The sequence below is a fragment of the Thunnus maccoyii genome, chromosome 20 (genome assembly GCF_910596095.1).
Source record: "Thunnus maccoyii chromosome 20, fThuMac1.1, whole genome shotgun sequence".
In the NCBI taxonomy this organism is placed as follows: Eukaryota; Metazoa; Chordata; class Actinopteri; order Scombriformes; family Scombridae; genus Thunnus; species Thunnus maccoyii.
This window is the reverse complement of record NC_056552.1, coordinates 8,134,941-8,157,279: the sequence shown is the minus strand read 5'-3', so window position 1 is coordinate 8,157,279 and position 22,339 is coordinate 8,134,941. Positions and strand designations below refer to the sequence as shown.

The following is a 22,339-nucleotide window of genomic DNA, read 5'->3' as shown; positions in this document are numbered from 1 at the left end:
TCATTGACTTCCTCTTTCAACATCTGCTGGTTCAAATGATTCACTCCAAAATATGAAGAAGTCCAGTTTAGAGAGCAAATAACTACAGAGGGAGAGTTATGGGAATAGTTCGACATTTTTTGGAAACGCCCATGTCGGTTTTCTAGTCCAGAGTCAGATGAGATGGTTGATACCATTCTCATGTCTGCATGGTAAATATGAATCTACAGCCACGTGGCGTTAGCTTAGTTTAGCACAAACACTGGAAACAGGAGGAAATAACTAGCCTGTCCAAAAGATTTAAAAAAAAAATCGACCTACCAACACCTTTAAAGCTCACTAATATGTTATCTTTATTTGTTTAATTTGTACAAAAAAGTGTACAAATGAGAAAGTTGGGGTTCTTCAGGGGGGATTATGTGTCAGACTATTTACTGGTTTGGCATAGTAACTGCTGGAGTCTCTTCTGGTTGAGTCAACCAAAAGGTGACTCAAGTCACTGCACTCAGCCAAGAAATAGTCTGTAAACGCCAAAGATATTACATACCAATTAATGAGCTTTAAAGGTGCTAATAGACTTATTTTGCTAGTTTTGAACAGAGCCAGGCTAGTTTTCCCTCTGCTTCCAGTCTCTCTATACTTTTACAAAAGTGTATTGGACTCTTCTCATAAGTCTAGGCAAGAAAGCGAATAAGCCCAAACTATTCCTTTAAACTGGTGTGTTTTTCACGGAACTATTTGAAGATCTTATTTCATCGCCATTAGTCTTGAACTAATGGCCTGGGAGCCCCACCAAGTTGAAGTTCTGCCTATTGTGATGTGTTGAGGGGGGTAAACGGGTAAATGGGGCTCTGTCCCTTTAAAACGCAGCAGGAGGTGGTGCTCTCCAGCAGAGGAGGAGGAGGAGGAGGAGGAGGGGGGGAGAGAGAGAGAGAGAGAGAGAGAGAGAGAGAGAGAGAGCGAGCAGGGAGGGGGAGGGCCGCTTTGTGCGCCACACAGCAGATGCAAACTACGGACATTGGAGCATCGACTAGGGGACTGTCCTGCCGCAACTCTGCCGCTCTCCTGCTGAGGAAACTAACCTGAATTTGGAAGGACGCAGAGGTTTTTCCTCCCAGTTCCGCTGCTCTCCTGTGTTTACGAAAGCTTGAGTGGAATACAACCTGAAACTTCCCAGTCGCTCGGACCCTAAAGGTAACATTTCTTCATGGTGTGACTATTATAGTTTTAGCGGTGAAGTAAGCTGTACTGTCGTCTTGCATTAGACTCGACTTTTATTAATTACACGGCGACAGCAAGTGTGTCTAATATAGTTTTCAGACTAGTCTGTGAAGCCGGACAGCAAACATAGGTTGAAGCTAAAAAAAAAAAAAAAAAAAAAAAGGAAGAAAAAAAAGCAAACGGTGTGAAATCTGCATCTCATTTGAATGTCAAATCTGCTAGAGGACAATCAGCGCCTGGCAGTCGCATCAGGCTCTTGGCTGTCCCGTATGGAGACACAACAATGAGCTCTTTGGCGTCCTCTCTGTCCCCCATGAGCCTGGAGAAGACCAGAAAGTAAAAGGGCAAAACCATAACATTATGAAAGTCACCACCTAAGCATAAAAGAAGCATCTACTTGGGTCAAAAGTTGCTTTACAATTGATTCTATGTCTGGTTAAACTTTGTGAACTTTGCTATTTGAAATCTTTTTTTTTTTTTCATGTCAAGGAATCTCCAAATATTGAAGTTTTAAATTACCTCATTTAGATTTTGGCACAGAGCACCCGTTTTACAAGAAGTTATGCTTTGTATAATTCATTAGACATTTACATAATCATCTATTCTAGATGCAAGGCCGAAAACAAAATCAACAGATTAAATGAGTCGTTGACTGGGTTTAATTCTAGGGAATTAAATAATACTGATATTGAACTATTCATCATTTTTGGAGGGACCCCCGGGAGCCCCATTAAGGGCCCCTAAGGGTCCTCTGGACTCATAATAATTGACTTATTCAGGTTGAAGATTACCCCATAGTGGGAGCCAGGTTGTCTAAAATAAGTGTCCCAAATTACCATTTTCAGGACAGGATGTGGTTTAATCAGAGCGAAGCAGATGGACTCAGAAGCATCAGTCCTCTTCACTGACAGTTACGTAACATTAATACTCTGCAGCGAGAACACAGTTTGGAGTTGGAAATCTCTACCAAGAGCTCAACAAACAAACGCAGCTACTTTCACTGTCATCCCTCCCCCTCTCAAATTTGTCTGCTTTCCCGCTCCATTAGTTTGTTGTTCCTGTTTGTGTTTACAGACGCTGGCGCTTGCCTCCTCGTGGTCATCACGCCTGATGAACTGGGTAATTTACTCTAGGATTGCCATCACAGCTGTATACCTGCCCGGCCTCATTCATCACGCTCTAATTGAAGGCAATATAGTGTGTGCTTGACTTTAACTACGCTGACCATAAAGTATGCGGGGTCTGCTTTATAACGTTCATTATTCCTCGCGTATCATCAGTAATCAACTCTTTTGTTCTCGTTAAACCATCACTCTCAACTGAAGTGGACATATTGAGTAATGGGCTTGGCGTTGTCAGGCTCCTGCCCTTTGACCCCCTCCTGCATACACACAACCACACCCAAAACAACAGCCCTAAGCTCTGTCAGTAGTTGTCATTTAGCTTGATGAATTATTTCCCCAACACTCTGATGTGATGGAGAAATGAGACGCTTTTAAGTAGAGAGATTAAGGCCAAGGTCAGACATCATGCCAGCAGTGAGTTTGACTTTTCTTGCTCTTCTTTGTGACTTTCCTCTGATAGAAGTGGTGCATTATTACACACACACACACACACAAATACACACACACATACACACGCTCCAGGCCTTCCAGCTCCTCAGTGTAAGGCTTCTCCAGAGCTGCCAGGCAGATCTCTCTCCATCAAGATCTATTGTATGCGTCTCAGAGTCAGAGGGGAGGGGTGGGTGTGTGTGTGTGTGTGTGTGTGTCATCTCTGACTGTGCTTTTTTTTGCAATGGAGGCTATTTCAGTTTGGTCTGGAGGGGACACTGCTGCTGCGTAGTGAGGAAGCTGGCTACCTGCCCGACTCTGACTGTGCTGAGGTCATTACAGTTTTATACTGGAAAGAGGGCGTGTAAGAGTGGGGGGTTGGGGAGAAGTAGTTAGACTCACTCGCACTCTGTTTCTCATGAAAACGTTAACTTCAGGCAGTTTCTCCTGCGTACTGTTAAAGCGGAGGGCAACTCGTTTCCTTGTGAATCAACACAGAGTCAGTGTTTTATTTGTAGGTGCCCGGGTTCTCGTTAAAACCGAGGAGGTTTAATGTATAGAGCATGTTAGCTGGAATCAGATGTGATAACTTACAGCATGTTGCATGTACGTGTTGCTTCCCATGCCTCAGGAAAATTATTTGCGTAATCCACCCACCTTTATCCCAAGCTCCATAGCAGATCATCCGGGAAGGATGGGAGAATGTCTTGATGTCTTGACCAAATGTCCAGACATTCTCCCAAGTAAGTTTTTATGAGCTATTTTTAGCATGTTTTGAGAGGTTTACACATGATGTTTGAGTGGAAATTCATTATAATTTCATGAGAAACAGAAAAAAAGAGGGCAGTTTGCCCAGAACGAAAGGTAATTTTTTTCAGTTTTCATTGAGTAGAACGTTGGAAAACAACTTGATAACATTATTGGAAGTGTTTCAGAAATGCTCTCCAGAGCTCTGCAGTGGGAGCTTCACAATTACTGTGAAGTATTAATCACTTTACAAGGTGAAGGATGTGTCATTTTTTTTTTTTTTTTTCAGCTGTTGATATTGGAAAGTAATGAGGCTTTTGTTGAACTACCCGAGGAGTGTTGGTTTGTCTCAGACAATTACAGGAATCTCTCCGCATGGAAAGAAAGAACCGAGGTCTTTGAACTGTGAGGAGAAATCATGTTGAGGAAGTTTGAGTTAATTCTTAAACACACTTTATGAGGTAGCGAAACCCAACATCATGTCAGTGTCTTCAGGCGTTTCGCAGAAAATATTTAACTTTGTACTTTAAGCAAATGGAAAGTTAAATTCCATCAGTGCTATATTTAAACAAATTAACTAGAAGTTCATCAATCATTATCTATAAAAAGAGGTTCCCTTCAATATGTTGAGGCGAAACAAAGAGTGATTTTAAAGGTAAAATGATCCAATAATCCTCAAGAAAAAACAAAGATTTGAGGAAATATGGTAGAATATGGTTGCTATCCTGTCAATCATCTTGCGACCCCTGAGATTTATATTGTGACCTCTTGTGGGGCCCTGAGCCCAGGTTAGGAACAACTGACTTAGTCGACTAAGACCGTAAGTTCATTTTTGTTCTCTAGAAAGTTTATATTATAAGTTAGAGTGGATGTATTTCAAATGATCTGATTTTGGAATCACACAGTTTGATTATTGAATCGTTAAAGAGGTCAGAACTGCGTCAGCTGTTTTGGGCCAAACCCTCTTGAAAATATATCAACATTCAAGGTTCAGCACAAGACTGAAAGGGAAACCATAGCCGACTCTGGCAGAGTGACGCTACAGGCCTTTAACCATCTCATCTAACAGCAATATATCACGGCTGTTCCCACAAAAAAACGGCCACTTTCTCTTTCTTGTTTTGAACAACAACCCGTATGCACCCGATACTCAATAGCTCACATCTGTGGTTGTTTTGGTTACTGTCTATGTTACGTGATCATTGTAGGGGGAAAAATAACCAGTTTAACAGGAATTATTTTGCTTTGCGGTGTAACAGTACTCTACGCTGAAGGCATTTCACTCGATGCTTGATAACACTATCAGTATCACTCCACAACTCCTAAACACATGCTTCATAGTGACATGTTCAGAAAATTTGGCTGTATATTTTTTTTGGCACGTCACCTTCCCCCTTACAGCAACTGTCATTGTTTATTTACCTCGTTGTGTTGTTTAAGGCTGTAAAACCGGTTCAGATAATTATCATGTTTGTGTTAAAGCAGTTGCAGTGAAGGCGAACACGGCCAGCACGGTGGGTATTTCCCACGTTACGAAAGTTCCAGATCATCCTCTGTAGCTTCTCAAAACATCAATCATCAGCTGGCACACCTGTCCAGCTCTTCTGTAATCCTCTCTGTTTACAGTACGTGATCATGCAGGCATATTTTTGAAACATAGTCATAGCTTTTTTTGTGATTGCAGCATGTTAATGAGTAAGGGTGTAACGGTATACAAAAGTCATGGTTTGGTACAAAAAAGAAAGGTAGAAAATAACATTTTGGTCTTTATTTTGAAAAATGTAAACTTACAACAGTGGTTCATTACTGAAACAGTTCCGCATGTCAGAGTAAGTGGATCATTAAACTGTTTTGACAGTTATTGTTTGGCTCATGAAGCGTATTCTTGGTATGACTGCATGCACCCAACCGTAACGTCTGTACCATGACAGTTGGGGACCAAAACATACCGTTGCACCTCTACTAATGAGGACCTGGTGGTATGCTAGTACCAGTGAAGGGAAATTCAGGTCAACCTTTTCTGTCTGATAAGCTTATTGGTCATGATAACATTTCACTTCCTTTGTAGAGATTTTGGGAAACACAGATGCCAGCAAGAACAATTTTGAACGAGGTAGTGCAAGCTTCCTACAGCTCACGATTCACTATTCAACTTTGATTCCGAGTGCCACAAGGATTTCCAGCGCACTACTTCTGTTTTTATTTTCAGTCAGACTCAATGTCAAGTGTTTGAGATGATTTCGAGGAGTCCTATAAGAGAGATAATGGCGTATGCTTTAAGATAAAGTTTCTTCTTCGACACCGGCGTTCCACTTTGTTGTAGGGTCAAATACTGACAGGAGGTGGTGCGTGAAGAATGAAAAGTTCAAATACATCCACTTAATGCAAGGATATTTTCACATCCCTGCATGAAATGGGTGTACTGGCTGCAGCCTCCCTGATTCCTAGGTGATGTGAGAGGTTTGACAATCCAGCAAGCACCTAGTCTGAAGCATACTAACACCTTTACTGGAGTTGTTCTTGCTGGTGTCCAACATGGAAGTGGTGAGTAAAATGCTATCATTGCCAGTAGCCGCTATGGACAAAAATATAGCTAACACATAGGTTGACAAGTAACAACATGGCTTTTAAAATGTGCTAAAAATGCCTCAAATTTTGTCTTAAGCAAAATAAACCATCATCTCCTTGTTTAATTTAAATTAATTATAATTTTTTTGCAGTGTGAAACTGATAATAACCCAGCAGGTGATGTATATTCATAAGATTTGTCAACCGAATGATGTAAATGAAACAGTCCAATAAGGAAGTCAGTGGACCTACTTTTCTTTGCTAAACATTGCTCACATTCAAGTGCAGTCACTCCTCCACCAGCTCTGTCATCTGTGACAACATTAACGCAGAGCTTCCGTGCATTAGTTAAGCATTAACCAAGTATGATTGCATTAAGTTTCCCCTCCTCCCTTAGTCACTGATATTGCTTTTAACAGCAGGACCGGGGTTGTGCAATATGTTGACCTGACTACGACTGAGTCATTTGTATTGAGAACGCACATGCCTGGCGGTGTGCAGCTGGCCATTTTGGGTCCGGGCTTTGGCCTGTTTACAGTCCAGCGAGCTCTCATTGTTTTGCAGCTCTGTATGGACACAGAAACAGGTGGTCTCTCCCAAGCGTACTGAAAAGACAAAGGAGGACTGTTTGCGTAACTGTGGTCACCTCTGTGCCCACTGGATGACAAATCTTTGCCGGGAAACTGGTTTCTGAGATGAGAACGGTCACATGACCTATTGTGGGATCTTATCATGGTCGTCTGATGATCCTGTGAGAATTGCTGGTTTCCTTATGAATAAAGACTCACGTATCTTCCTGGCCCGAGGCTTTAGAGGATACTTCTAGGTCAGCAATCTGGTGCTTTGAATGGATTGTGCTGAAAACTTACAATACCTTGATAGATAAACATCTCAGGCCTTTGTCTCTTTGTATGAAATGAATTTGAATCACTGTTAATAATGGGTGTTGTTCATGTGTGGGTCACCTTTGAGTTTGTTTGTGTGTGTTTGTGTGTATTTCTCTGTTTTTCCTGGAAGGGTTTGGTTCCAATCTTCCTCAGTACCGCTTTGTTTTTTCTCCTCTATTGTACTTCGTGTGACATCGCGGGTTCCTCGGCTGTGGAGACATTTTGTCTGCGGCTTTTGAACCAACAGGGAGCGTGTGTGTGTGTGTGTGTGTGTGTGTGTGTGTGTGTGTGTGTTTGTTTGCTTTTGAGTTGTGCGTTTTGTGTCGCTCAGTGAACAGAGGCCGACTCTTCCTGACGACCCTTGAACCTATCTAACATAAGCACGAGGCCGTTTGAGCGGGAACCGATGATGGACTTTAGACTTCACTCTGTGCACACACCAACGCTTTCATACCTCCACACACACACAACCACACACACACACACACACACACACACACAGTTCAAATACATGTAAACACAGCAAGACGCAACATGCCATCTGTATATGTTTCCCTAATAGAAACATCATGTTTGCAGACTCTGAGCTCAGAGGAAACACAAATTGTCGCTTGACTGGCAAATCAAAGCAAACCAAACGTGAAAGTTATCTTTAACAAAAGCAAATAAAAGGAAGATTGATTCCAGTAAGATGACACTGATGATACTGAAGTGATTCCCGAAAGCGCTCTAAATTTGGCACATTTGTCATCTGGCAATAAGATCTGTGGGTTTCAGAAGAGCTATGTATTACAAGTATGATGTGAAGATGTGACTTTTAAGTACCTTGTTTGTAATGTTGTAATCAGTTAGATAGGTTCATTTTTTCAATTAATCTTAATCTTAATCTTTAAAAATAGTGGAAATTCCCCATCACGAGTTCCAATAGCCCAAGGTAAATTCTTCAAATTGCTTATTTTGTTCAATTTACAGTCCAAAATCAAAAGATATTCAGTTTACAGTGATATAAAACAGAGAAAAGTAGCAAATCCTCACATTTGTCAAGTTGTAAACACTGAATCTATGACATTTTTCTTGATAAATGACTCGATATGAATCGAATAATCAACCGACTCATCGTTTCCGCATTATTCTTAGTCACTAGAGCTTACACAGTATTTAGCTCACATTAGATAGATCACATGCACACTGACCAACTTTATCTCAGTGAGCTGAGCTGCTGATATGTAACCAATCCTTGTGTGCTTAGTTGGACATTCCTTAAGAGTCACTTTAGGAAGACCTTACACACACTGTATGTGCTTACTCACAGCAACGCGCAGCACTAACCACATCACGGTGGGTTTAGGTAAATCGAGCAAGGAAGCAATTACGTTAACAACACGCTTTACGAGGGAAGGCGCTGTGTACATGTTTCGGCCTTTATCTCTCTCCTGTTCTGGGTTTTTTTTCAGCTTGTCAACTGTTGTGAATTGCTATTATCAGGCTGAAGTGGCCGTGTTTGTGGGCCGGTGAGCTCTCTTTTGTCAGCGAGTGTTTTGTTGTTTGCCGCCGGTGTCATTAAAGGTAACACCACGGGGGTTTATTAACTCATCTTGTCAGTCAGGGCTCGGTGCCTGTAGGTCTTTATTGCCGGTTTGTGTGTTTGGCTTCGGCGGGGAGGCCGCTGATAAAAAGGCCGGGGAGCCGTTGAGAAGTTGACACAGCGCTGAAACGGTCACTTATCTTGCAGTCGCACTGAGAGGCCTCCTGCTGATTTCACCAAAGTTTGTGTGTGTGTGTGTGTGTTTGTGTGTGTGTTTGTGTGTGCGTGTGCCCTGTTTGTCTGAAGGTTGTCACGCTGGCATCGGCTTATCGTTTTGGTGATTTGGCACATTTTGTTTCCTCATTCAGAACAAACCTGTTAGCACTCCTGACCCTCTTTATTTGGAAAAACAATGGCGGGTATGGCCGGTAGACCATTTGAACTTATTAACCATAGTGCAAGCCAACTGTGATATTGGCGTCCCCGCTGTAACAGAACATTCTGGACTCTCTCTCTGTCTTTTTTTAGGACAAACCTCAGTAGGAATTCTGCTTTGTTTTGTCATCCAACAGCTATTGGACGGTTAATTCAACTACTTGGCTCAGATCCTGCCCACTGGTACCAGTCATGAATGCTGTCTGTTTGTCAGATACTGATGGGGAGGATTTCAGCGATTAATTAGACATGTACCTGCATGCGCACACACATTATAGTACAATCCCTCCACTGTGGGCGTAATGAGGGTTTGGGTACATTTCATGCAGTGCACGGTGAAAGAACGTCTGTCACTGTGCTGGCATGACTGAGTGAATCCAATGCGGTGACACCCTCCACCGCCCCTTTGAGGGTGTGTTTTTCCTCAGTGCTTCCATCTGTGCCTTTCCTTTTTTTTTTTGTGAAAGTCCCTGCAGTAATGTTGCTCCACATGGGAAAGGTTGTGCCCCCTCACATTTTCACTCAGAATGTAAATTTATACATTGAGAGGAGGGGTATTTTTTTTCCCAAAACAAACTCTTAGGAGACTCGTTTTGCGTAAAGGCGGATTTTTACAGTCAAGAAAAATGCTCATTATCTATCTTATTGTTTTCTTAGCCAAGATTCCTCTTTTCCCTCTCTGGCACAGCATGGCAGCCCACCCAGTATACAACCAAACGCTGCCCAACCATGCAGGAGTAACAGCTTTATAAAAGGCCAGCTTGACTGGAAACACAGAGAAATCGTTTGGAAGCCTGTCCTCTGCTTCTGGATATTAGGATTTGGAAAGATTAAAAAAAAAAAAAAAATCGGTCCACAAAGTCACATGGTGATTGTGTTACATAGTGTGCGGGGGTCATAACAGGAGCTTGTGCAACACACCAAAAGAGATAGAAGATGGATTTTGGAGTCAGACTGAGGAGGTCTGGCTTGGTGAGGCAGTTAGTGGTTGGTTTGCTTGTGTATCTTGGTGGACAGAGGCGTGGTGTTTGCTGTCCTGAACTCCCGTCACACAGCGTGGAGGGCCGGCCCAGGCATACTGGCTTTATTTGCTCACATTGAACACGCTGCCCTTAATCCTGCTGTGGTTTTGTTTCTGCCTGTGCGGCATTGGGGCCCTGGAGGCTGATACAGTGCAGTTTACACACAAACTCACACACACACACACACACACACACACACAGGGCCTGTAGTACTTGGGCAGCAGTCCTGCTGATGTAGGTATATTTTCCCAGCTCAGCCGTTTTAACTTCTCTCCTAAAGCCTTTTTTACATGAATATGATTGTGTTCACCTTGTTGTGAGTCATCAGCAGATAAAACACTCAACATTTCAAAGTGACTCACCTCTGACCTCTGTCCAAGTCCAACCTGTTGCATGTCTCAGGTTACTTTTTGCTCTTACATTGCCAAAGTCTCTAAATGTAATTATGCAAACCATTTAATATTTGTATAGTTGCTCACATTTCTGCATATATTGATGCACTTTTCCAAAGTGACTTCATACCAATTTCTGCCAGCCTGAACAGCCTTATTAGAACCCACCAGCTTGACACATTTGCATTCCATATAGTGACATAATGGTGGAAACTCCCACAAGCTATAAACTTTATTTTTGCACATATACCCTCTATAATTAGTTTTTATTCCTCCATGCTGGAGCCATGGCTGGAGGGATCACGTTTTCGGGTTGTCTGCTCGTACGTATGTACGCCTGTCCATGTGTCTCATCCTCGTGAACGTGATATCTCAGGAACACTTCTTCAAATTTGACACAGCTCACAGCCTTCCTCAGTGGAATATAATAAAACTGTATCATTCATAATAATACACTCCGCTAAGGAAGGAAGGAAAAGCTAGTAAGTGGACCTTGAATTAAGATTTCCTCAGTCTTTTAGAAAGTGTGTTGCTACTGCCTTGGATTGCAGCACTTTTTTTCTCCGCTTTAATTGCTGCATCGGTGGAACACATAATAAAAACACTAAATATACCGTACATGATCACTACTGGTCAATAACTCCTCAAGCTACCTTTATTCAGCTTAATTGATCAATTCATCAGCAAAACAAACAGGTTAAGGTGGTAATGATGGGACATTAGGCAGCTCCAGCACCTGTTGGAGTGCTCAGTTGTGCTGTTGTGCTACAATTGTAAACCGAAAGTGTCTGCTCCGTGACCATCTGCAGCAGCGGCAGAGTCACAGCAATGTATCGGAGTGAGACGTCTGTCCTCCCTCCTGCTCTCTGTTGTAAACACACGTAGCTGTTAGCGAGTAGCTGCTCTCATCTCTCCCTGGGTCTTGGTGCTTGTTTTTGGCAGAAACTCTCCTGCTCTCTGTCTGCTCAGCTTGCTCTCAGTGTGTCTCTCTCCTTATGGTTGCTCTGGTTCTGCTTCTAAGTGGTGGTCGTGCATCTGTGTGCACCACAGCCCGGCTGTACACGTGTCCTACCGGTGATCCTGAGCAGCAGCAGCCTGAAGCCTGCTGTCACTAACCCGCCGTAAGGGGTAGATCTGAACTAAAAATCTAACGTTGAAGATCAAAGTAAGCGTTCTACAGATATTGAGCGTCATCGACAAATATATTATCTTGTGAAATGTCTGGTGTGACTGGTAACATCCCTAGTACAGTGCCCCCCAGGTGTGTTTACATGCGTTGGATCTGTTTACCATGGGATCATACTTTCTAATAGTCAGAGTTGCACCTTTGTGAAAAAGGGATGTTCCTAGACATATGGGTGGTGAGGCCATGCAGCTTCTTTTTCTTAACATTCCCATCCTTTTGTCTGTTTGGGTTCCAGATATTTCTGCTGTTTATCATCCAGGGTTAGCCTCAGAGCTGTGTGACTAGATAGGAAGTTTAACAGGAAGAACAGGTTTTTTTCTGTAGCAGGCGGTAATGAGCTAGTACAAAGGAACTAAGGATGGTTAACTGCACAGTGTTTTGTGTCAGTAATAGGTCGACACATTGTTGTCCACTGTATAAGTCACACATTTTTAGACCTTATGATTCACTTTTCAGGTATTACAGGTGTGTTAGGCGAGGTTGAGAAAACAGCATATTTCTTTATTTATCATCCATGTAGTGAGTAAAGGTGGATTAGAGGGGAATTTGAGGCACATCGAAAAATACTGTGAAATAAGATGGAGGCTTTGCTGGTGATGGGTGGTACACCAATTCAGATTGAGATTCGGACAGTTATCGGGGCAACCTCTGTCAGCCTCCTACTGCTTTAGGAATAAACATGATTTTTACAGAGTCTGAACAAAAGTAAACACAGAAACTAGCTTCCTGTAGCAGCATTATAGCTAACTGCACTCATAGTGATTAAAATTAGAGTAAGGTAAGAAATAATTAAATTTAGAGATATATATGACTTATATGCACAGTATAATAAAATAAAATATGTCAATAAAATGTGCAAACTTCTATCCAAGACTTGACACTTGGCAGCCTCCTCTCCCCCCGTGGGAATCAGATATTTGGGCTCAAGGTTACGGACCTCTCAGTCAAGTCGGGACAAATGAAGTTTGCCGATCTTCTTTGTCAGAGTTGAGAACTTTTCCATTCTTATGCGGCCCCATTGATTAATTGATTAGCAATGTCATAGACGGCGTTGCCTAACTCGTATGTTCATTTACATATCAATGCTGCTAACAATAGGAGTGAACAATGGAGGAGATTGTGGCTAGTTCAAGGTTAAACAAAGCAGAGATTTTCTTATTGCTCAGACAGCAGAGTCTCTGTCTTGAGCATTATATATTTAAAACAGACCACTGAGGACCAGTCTACATAAGAGTTTCATGTAAAAATACACATATCGTAGTATTTAAAATCACAAAATGACTGCTAAAATTTCTGCTTGGCAAGGCAAGTTTATTTGTGTATCACCTTTCAACAACAAGACAATTGAAAGTGCTTTAAGACAAGATATTAAAGAAAGAGAAGGCTATATAGAAACACAGTTAAATAGTATTTAAAAAAGTATGATAAAATAGAAGATAAAAGTAAGCTACAAAAGGATAAAAAAAAGAAGAAGAAAAATTATAGCACAGTTAGAAATGCAATTCTAAAAATACACTGAGAGTTGCAGCATGATAAACACATGCATGTACAATTTACTGACTTAATATGACGATTATTTTGGTATTTGTGGTCACAGATATGCGATGTTGCCATGTGGAACTCTTGTATAAAGTACTTTGGAAAGCTGGTATTGGTTATCTGAATAAATAGCTAGATACATAAGCCCACTATTGTCACTGGTTGGAACTGGGGAAGCATATTTTTTCATCATATCCATACTATAGTCTATAGATATCAAGGTAACTTGCTAAAGAATATATGGTGTCCCATAACTGTTATGTAATTGCTTTTTACCTGACTTTATGTAAGATCGCATGGAGGCTTCTATCTTGTGAATAAAAGATAGGCTCTTTCTCTGTCTCTGCTTTAAAAATTTAAATGCAGTCAAAAATAAAACCAAGGCACTCTTGCAGTCAGTGCATGCCTGTTGGTTAACTTGATAGTAGTCAAGCTGTGATTGGACGAGCAGCCAAAGCCTCTTTTGCCTGTGCATTGAGTGGAAAGAGAGAAAGTGGCATGGGATAGCCGAGGACTGTATGGCGCCTGTGATCCACAGGATTACAAGAGCAAGACTGAACGCTGATGAGCATGGTGGTGGCTGTGATGTCATTCTGTACGCATGAGTCTGCGGGCGACATGAGATGCTCTTAATCATTCATGGCCCTGTCACCACTTGTCTCAGTTTGAGCTGGTGTCATGTGGCACTTTGAGTGCTCGGTTACATAAAGGCATTGTCGCTGGATGGCACGATGGCTGAGCATTAAATTCTCAACTGAGACAAATAAGATCATACTTATTACCTCTCTGTGTATACTGAGTGCTGTAACACAAACATGTTCAAACAAATGTGTGTGTGTTTGTGTCCACATCCCACTGTGTCCTGGTGGGATGACCTGTTTGTCTGTATAGCTCTGTCAGCTTGTGAAAGAGTGCTGAGATGGAATTTTGCCCCCAGCTGAACTCAGAGCATGTGTGGTATGGGCCATACAGGCCAGACTGAAATCCCTGGTCACCACGTCAGCACAATATATGAGCAAACACACAGCTGTGACTATGTGTTTTTCTGTGTCCAGACAATGAAGTGGACACATTTTTCTGACTTTGATTTATTTATGACTAAGTCATATATTATCCTCCTTATAGTCACAAATTCTCACTGAGTAAAGCACCAGCAGTCCAATCCATACCCCATTTTCTGTGTACAATAAATAACTGAATAAAGTAAAAACATAAGATACAGTAAGGTAAAATGTTGGAATAGTCCAGCAACATTCAGTCCTTACTATGCAAATGTCTAAAAGCTAGCTGTAATAATAATAATAATAATAAAAATGAAGGGAAAAAGTCCAAAGAGTTGAGATATATATTAGTCGATTAATCTATTAGTCAATGGACAGAAATGACCATCAATCGAGGAAATAGTCGGCAGATTAATTGAGAATGAAAATAGTCATTAGTCGCAGCCCTAATTTGATAGTCACATGAAGATTGGAAGCCATATATAACCAAACATATTCCAACTCTTGTATCCTTGAATAAAATCTACCTGACAGTTCACACTGAATAAATCAACAAATCATCTACAGATTTTCCAGATCTGAAATAAAAGGATCCTAAACATTGGAGATATTTCCTCCAGGATAACAGAAAAGATTTCTTTGCACAGCATGTAATTAGGATTAGTGTTTTGTCAGGCATGACATTTAAAAGCTATAAACAAAGGCAGTGTTCTCCTATATTTTATGAGCACCGCTGCTAAAATATCTCACGATCATAAATATCAATGGGCTACTAATTATCTTCACTCGCACACTGTGTGACCATGATGACACCCTATTTACTGTGGAATTGTTTTGAGTCATCCTCCCTCTCCTCATTCTTCAAAGGACATCTACGTGAAAGGTACTGTTATAAGAGGAAATGCGTAATATACGTGCGTAGCGAGTGTGTGGTTGAGGGAGTGTGAGAGAGCAAGCGACAGAAAAGTGACAGTCAATGCGAGCGGAGCAGGTAAAGGAAAAGGTTAGCAGTAAGTTGTCAGTCTAGCAGTAAAGTGTTAATAGATTCAGAAAAGGATACATAAAATATTCTTCCTTTATGTGAAAGAGCATTTAAGGCTCCGTTTTAATATGCAGAACATTAAAGCTCTTTTTTTAGACTTCTCAAATGGTCTTTGGAATGTTATTTTGAAACAGTAGAAGGTGCATGACACTGCCATTCTTCATGATTTACCTTTTTAAAAAGTACTGAAAGCCTAGAAGTGAATATGACAGGACTGCCTGCAGGTTATATTTCATCTTTTGTCATGCCTACAATAATGGGGTCTTGATGATCCTGGGAGGGAGAAGAGAAGGAGGGTGAAACTATTCCTCATCAAACACCAAGGGGCCCCCACAGACATAAAATGGGCCATTTCCTTGAATGAATTAAGGTGTGAGGTTTGCACCTTTTTGATATTTGAGCTCCCACTGACATCTTTTATGCTGAGGTTGAATGTCCTCTAGTGTCAAGGCACATCAAAAGCATTCCCCTTCAGCTATAGCACTGTGGTGATTGTCTTATCGCCCTGCATGTGGCCACCAAGAAGGGTTAATCCATCTGAATGAGTTGATCTCTCCATGTAGGGGATAAAATCTTTCTCTCTCTGTCTCCGGCCGGCTTAGAGACAGGAAGCTCGCTTGGTAGTCAGTGCTCTGCTCTGATGTTGCCATAGAGAAATACAAAACTATGGGCAGCAGGGAGGAACATATTAGTTGATGAGTTGTCTTGAGTGGCCAGTCACACATTCAGCAGCCTTTTGTGCATCAGATGCTAATTGGCTACTGCACAAGGCGTGAAGTAATAAAGGGTTTAGCTAATGATAGATCATACGGCATTAATCTAACAACTATGGGTCCGCTCAGAGGGACTTTGTTGGTATTTGTTTGGTCTAAGCTATAATCTTATAGTTTGGCATCCAGTTGCTGTTAAATAGCTTTCGTAACAGTAACCATTCCAGTTGTGACGTTTAAGGGTGTGAACTCTAATGGCTCTTACAATAGAACTTGAAGACAAGCTTTTTAAGTTTGTTATTTGCTCTTTGTTAGGCCTTTTGTGTTGTATTTTTTGTTGCTGTAGGGGATAGGGTGCATGTCCCCCATTAGCCCCACCAGAGCTACTGAAGAAATCTTGAATGAAGTTGTTGATTATAGACGATAAAACCTCGGCAGTGGATAGAGTTCAGTCTTCTTTGGGGATGATCTCTCTTGAGAAAGAGGAGCACACAAAAACCCCAGCACTAGCTTTTATCATCTCTCAAACCCCCCCTCTGTTCCCTCTAGTGCTACAGTTGGCTTTCCAGCTGAATGGGTTCTTGTCAGAGATGCAAATGTTTTCATGGGTGACGTTCCTTTGGAATATTGTTGAGTGAAGCCTCCATTCATTCACAGGGGGAATACGCACTCAGGCCTAGAGCGTGGGCTTCAGCTCCAGTTTGAAAACACTGAGAATGATGGGATTGCTGTCTGGCTGAAACAATTGAAACCCTTGTTAATGTCAGTAACACATGGAGCTAGCGGACTGTAGCTAGCACATAAGTGGGCGTTACAACCTCTTCTCCATTTGGTTTTGTGTTAAGATCATGTTTCAAGGCTTGCTTCACTGGTGAGTTGAGGACAGTTTAGTCTGAGTAAAAGAATCCTGCTGAAATCAGCCATATTATCAGTTAAATGAGTCAAAGATCATCAATGGAAGCTCAGGATCAAAGTTACCTGCCTTAAATCAAGATTACCCAGCCTTTAATCTGTCACTGCTATTTCCAGAGCTGGTAGACACATGTATGTACTGGGAGTTGCCCATTGATGTGTGTTGAGTTAAGAACAGATAAAATGAGGGCAGTGATAAACAGGCCAAAATTTTCAGTTGGAGGTGCTCAAATCTCACCTTTAAGGCTGAACAGGCAAAAGCGAAAAATGAAAGAGAAACATAAAGTGGCAGTGGAAACATTTTATCCGTTGATGATAGGAGGGTTACAGAATGCAGCAGATCTGGACTTTCTGAGTTGTGCTGTAAGTCGATCTGAGCTGAAGAAATGCTGTTCCACTTCATTCTTCTTTTTTTTTTTTTTTTCCTCATTCTTTTATTCCTGGCAGCTTGAACCGCTCCGGCTCCCAGTATCCTGTGTTTTGGTGGTTATGTAACAGTCAGGGGCCTAAATGGGAACTAAAGCACAGCAGTGATAGCGGACACTGCAGCCACTTGAAAAATTGAAAGTGACAGAAGCCTATTAAGGTTTTTAGAAAGAGCTCAAAAATGTACCAGAAGAACTGTACCAACAGATTCGAATGGGAACTTATCTTGCCATGGTAAACTTCACAGGGAGTATTATCACTGGTTTGAAGTAAGGTGAGGGTTCTGGGAACTTTGTACCAGGAACCCTTTGTTCACCATTACATAACACCTTTACAGATTTCTCCATTTAAAAGCTTTTGCTAATTTAGAACCACTAAATTGAAGCTTCATTTTGAAGTGCTTGCAACACAAATTTCCATACTTTATGATGATCTTAACAGAGAGTTATGTGATAGTGGGTGATGAGAAATGAATAGATATAGCTCTTTAGAGAAGCATTTAAAGCAGTATGTTGCATTTTCATCAGAATAAAATGCTGTCTGATGTAACTGATTGCATGTTTCCACATTGCCGGCCAAGGTGCAGAGCTAGTCTTGCTTTACATAACTACTGATGTGACTTTAATGCTCTCTATTCTTCTTCATAGGCTGATCCAACCATAAGATGAAACCAGAGCTGGAGGACCATAATGGCTGCACACATTAAACACCTGGAATTTTACTTGTTTTGACAACATCTCATAGAATTGCCAAAGAACTCTGGAAGGAACTCCTACAGAACCTAGTTTCACATCTGTCTGTGGATTATAAGAAAGAGACAGCCATCATGCCTATTCTCAAGCAACTGGTGAACAACTCGAACCAGTCGAAGCGGCGGTCTCGGGTTGACCTTACTGCAGAGATGATCAGCGCTCCATTGGGAGACTTCCGCCACACCATGCATGTGGGCCGGGGAGGTGACGCCTTCGGGGACACTTCATTTCTTAGCACACGATCAGGGGAACCACCCAGAGAGCCGGAAACGAAGCAGGGCTCCCCGGGCCCCAAACCAGGGCTACTGTCCCGCACTTTCAGAAGCAGCAAGCGCTCTCAGTCAGTAAACCGGGGAGACAAGTATGAGTACAATATGATGGCGCAATCTGGTGGCTCATCCAACTATGTGAAAAACGCCATATCCCTGCCTTACCTAAATGATGAGGATACTAACAGAGGTGGCCAAATGCCAAAGAGTGTTTCCTCTAGCCCCATGAAGAAGCTGATGGAGATTGACACCAAGCCGGTAAATGGAGCAGCAGCGATGGCGACATTGGATGCAGAATTTGATGAACGTAATTTCGGTGAACTTACAGATTTGCCCCCATCCATGCCCAAGGGAGGCGGGATGAAGCACGCAGAATCTATGATGTCCTTCCACATTGACTTGGGGCCCTCTATGCTCGGAGATATCTTGAGTGTGATGGAAAAGAAAGGCTGGGAGGAGGATGACCTCGGCTACGAGGAGGGCAAGGGTAGCGAGGGCCGTGGGTCCCCCTCCCTCATTCCCCACATAGATGATGAGGAGGAGGAGCAGGCCCCTGCAAGGCCACCTCGCAGTATGTACCAGCAGAAGGCCATGGTGGACCCCTACACCCCAGAGCTACGCACCAGGAACAACCACCACAACCTGGATAGCTGCTCTGTGTCGAGCTCCGGCTCGGCCACTGAGGAGAAACCTCAGTACCACATCCATGACGGCGACACGGACAGTGCAAAGTACAGTTCGCCACGTGGAGAGGAAGACAGAGATTTCACCTTCATGGATGAGGATGATGATGAGATTCGAGTGTAGGCTGACCTGGTATCACTGCTAAGAACAGTCTTGAAGGACACTAATGGAGGAGGACCAGACGTTGGGAGGCTATCGCAAGCTGGGAAAGGCAGGGGAGGGATTTAGAGGCAGGGCAGCATCTGATTTAAGCTTCTTGTAGATCAATTTAATCTCTGTCAAACATCAAAAATGAAACCAATTAAGCCTTATTCACTCTACTGTAGCAAGGAGATGTGATCTGAGTGTGTGCTAGAGTGCAGAAAGACTGGCTCACAAAGTGGGCGGTGACTGTTGCAAATTATTTGCAACATCACACTTTGAACTCGTATGTATTGGAAAATTCTCCATCATCAAAGAATACTGGCTCTCGTGTTCAGACCCTGTCCTTCTCACACTCGTTTTAAGAAGTAAAGGGTGACCACAAGATTACAGAACTGTACCCCAGCTGTCAATCACATTTGGAGTGTGATGTGTGAAAAAAACAGGATACGCAAGGTCACAAACTGAATGTGGATGTGTAGTACAAGTTCTGAGGAAGGAAGAGGGAAAGGACAAGAAGTGAAACTCAGATAGCTTTGTTATCCCTGTGTGTTGGAGTGATTGAGCTTCATTTGCCAAATACAGTGTTTTGGCATAGACACTAAATAGATAAAGTAGATAATACTTTTGTCCACATCTGACTTTAAGGGGTGATTTCTGCTATTTTTACTTTATTTTAGGTACATACAGTATTTGGCAGTTGGTCTACAGAAGCCCATTGTTTTTGAGTTGAGTAGTTTATAGTTTTGCAACTGTCTATCATTGGAAAGGTCTTAATTCTTTAAATTCACAGACAAATCTGTGATATTTATTTGTTAATTTTCATAAGGGACGGATCATACTTAATGTGCACTGCTAGGTCTTAAACGTTTTGATTTTGGGTTTTTCTGATATGTTTAATTTCTTACAAAATTTCTTAATGGTACTACAGAGTGGGTCAATTTTTTTTTCTATAGAAATTGGCTAAATTGCACTTAATTATTGGACTCAAGTAGACATAAAATTGTCAATAATCACATCACTCCTGCTATCACTGTCATGGTAAGGCTGTATTAGTTGACAATGACTTCTATTTTACAAAATCCCTCGCTGTTAGTGAATGTTTTTTAATTTGCAAAAAAAAAAAAAAAAAGTTGAAAAAAAAAGAGGCCTTTTGTATGTGTTACGTGTCCTATACTGTTTTTTAAACACGTTTTAAAACTGACAAGGGCAGAAGTGGTGATTGTGGTTGAATATGACTTTACAACTGATGTGTATTTCTGTGTTCACTCCACGTCATTACTGCGGTTGGTAGGATTAGCAGGTCAGCAGAGAGACGATGAAGAAATGTCTGAAAGGGAGTCGCTGCATGGTTATATCAAAATTAATAGTCATGGCTTCATCCAAACGCATCTCTTCTCTCTAGACATCTGTCCATACTTGTCTCTACAAGCAGAGAAAGGATGTAAAACAGGTACAAAGTGTTATTAGAGCGCAGCTGGGCATCAGGTATGTCTCGGGGCAGTGAGAGTGAAAGATACTCCTGAACTGGCACCACAAGTGATAAAATTCACCTCCTCTACACAACACAAATCACATAGTAGGAACAGATGATTAAATCAACCAATCATCTGGCCTTTCCCAGTCTACTCATTAAATGTGCTGGATTATTGGCCCCCAACCAACTGGAACGACTCCAGGAACAGCAGGGTCAGGGACAGACAGGTGGGCTCTTTCTCTTTGGCTTTTTTTTGTGTTTAGTTGGTTTTTACAATACAAGCTCAATCAGTAGGCTCAGTTTCAGTTATGAATTAAGACAGAAAGAGAGGTACTTTCCTGTCTGGTATCCATGACTAAGGTCTGACCTTTTTTTTTTATTAGGTGTTAGAAAACTAATTGCCACATTTGACAAATGGGAGCTTTGAATTTTCTGTTGTGACACTGATGCAGGGGTGTGTACATTGCTAGAACCAGGATGCTGTGCCATTCTGCCTTGAGTTATTGTTGTTTTGGAACCATGTCTACATGAGCAGGTTGCGAGAAGTTCAGAGGTAATTGCCAAGTATATTTTAACCATATTATTGGGTAAGGTTAGCAGGATATTGGATTATGTTTATTTTTTACCAATGTATAGATATGCAGTATGATTTGAGTCAGATCTTTTTCACATTTTGATGTAAATGGGCCAAATTTTAAGATGTCTTACTTTTTTTTTGGATCCATTGTGAAATATGTGGTTTGTGGATTGTTTTGGGCAGCTGCAATCCCTCATGTTCATCACCAAGAAATGGACACTAAAAAAAGAACGAAAACACTCCTTATTTGCCATTGTTTTAATCAAGTAATGTAAATATAATTTGTGCCATCAATTACAATTACAATTACAGTGAACAATCTTTGTTATCGGCAGTGTGACTATGTGGTACTAGTGTGAGAACCAGAAAAATGTTAGCGGCTTAAACACTAAATAGCACATTTTTGGCATAATTGTATTTGGGATTTAGAATTTGGAAGATGTAAATAGAGAATTATGGAAAAGTATACAAAATTACTCTGACATACTTTCTTGTAATTGTCTGAACTTTCTGGCACTTGTTGTGTTTTTCTGTGGGAAACTTCTAAGTAGGCCAGAACCATATAAAGGAATTTGCGAATACTTTCTGCCCCAGGTCTGCTTAAAAGTTTTCTGTGCCCTGACGGCTGTGGTTTGGCGAGTGGCAAAAAAAGATAAGGACTGCGAAAAAACAACTGGCTCAACGTTCAGCTGTAGAATGTGTTTTTTTTTTCTATTCAGTGGCTGTAGTGTTATGCCAAGTATGTACTGTTTTCTCTTCCTCTTTTTCAGTCTGGTTTTACAGTATATTAATATATTTACCTCCCTCACTTTCCTTTCTTTGAAATAACAGCTATATTTTTCAATAAAAGAGAAAGCTGGTAATCTTTAACTATGACTCCGCTGTTTTTGTTTCATCTCTAGAAGGCCTGTTACTACAGTAGGCGCCTTCATTTTCAAACTCTTATGCAAGTTTATTCACACTCTGCTTCCAAAACAGGCAGAACACTCATACGAAATCTGACCTTGAAGCACGCCCAAGAATTTTTACTGAGGGAGTCGCTGAAAGAGTTCCAGGCACATCCACAGTTTAACTAACACCCACTTGGAGGGGATTATACTACATAAATAACCCTGAAATGAAAGATAAAACCTTGTTGTGTGTAACAGATTCCACATCACGGGCAAGATCTGTCTTGTTAGCTAATTACAGTTAGCTCCAGTCTGACATTGATTTTAACTGGCTTTAGAGCTTGGTTGATAAAGCATAAAGATGCATAAAACACTCAGACATACCTTATATTTCTTGACGTGCC

The 22,339-nt window shown here is 41.5% G+C and overlaps 1 protein-coding gene across 1 annotated transcript; it reads left to right on the top strand.

Moving 5' to 3' along the window:
• Nucleotides 1–940: 940 nt before the first annotated feature.
• Nucleotides 941–21,915, top strand: cdc42ep4b (CDC42 effector protein (Rho GTPase binding) 4b). The gene is made up of 2 exons (XM_042398062.1): nucleotides 941–1,173; nucleotides 17,793–21,915. Exon 2 carries the CDS (start codon nucleotides 17,972–17,974, stop codon nucleotides 18,971–18,973), a length of 1,002 nt encoding a protein of 333 aa, XP_042253996.1. The 5' UTR covers nucleotides 941–1,173; nucleotides 17,793–17,971; the 3' UTR covers nucleotides 18,974–21,915.
• The last annotated feature ends 424 nt before the right edge of the window (nucleotides 21,916–22,339 follow it).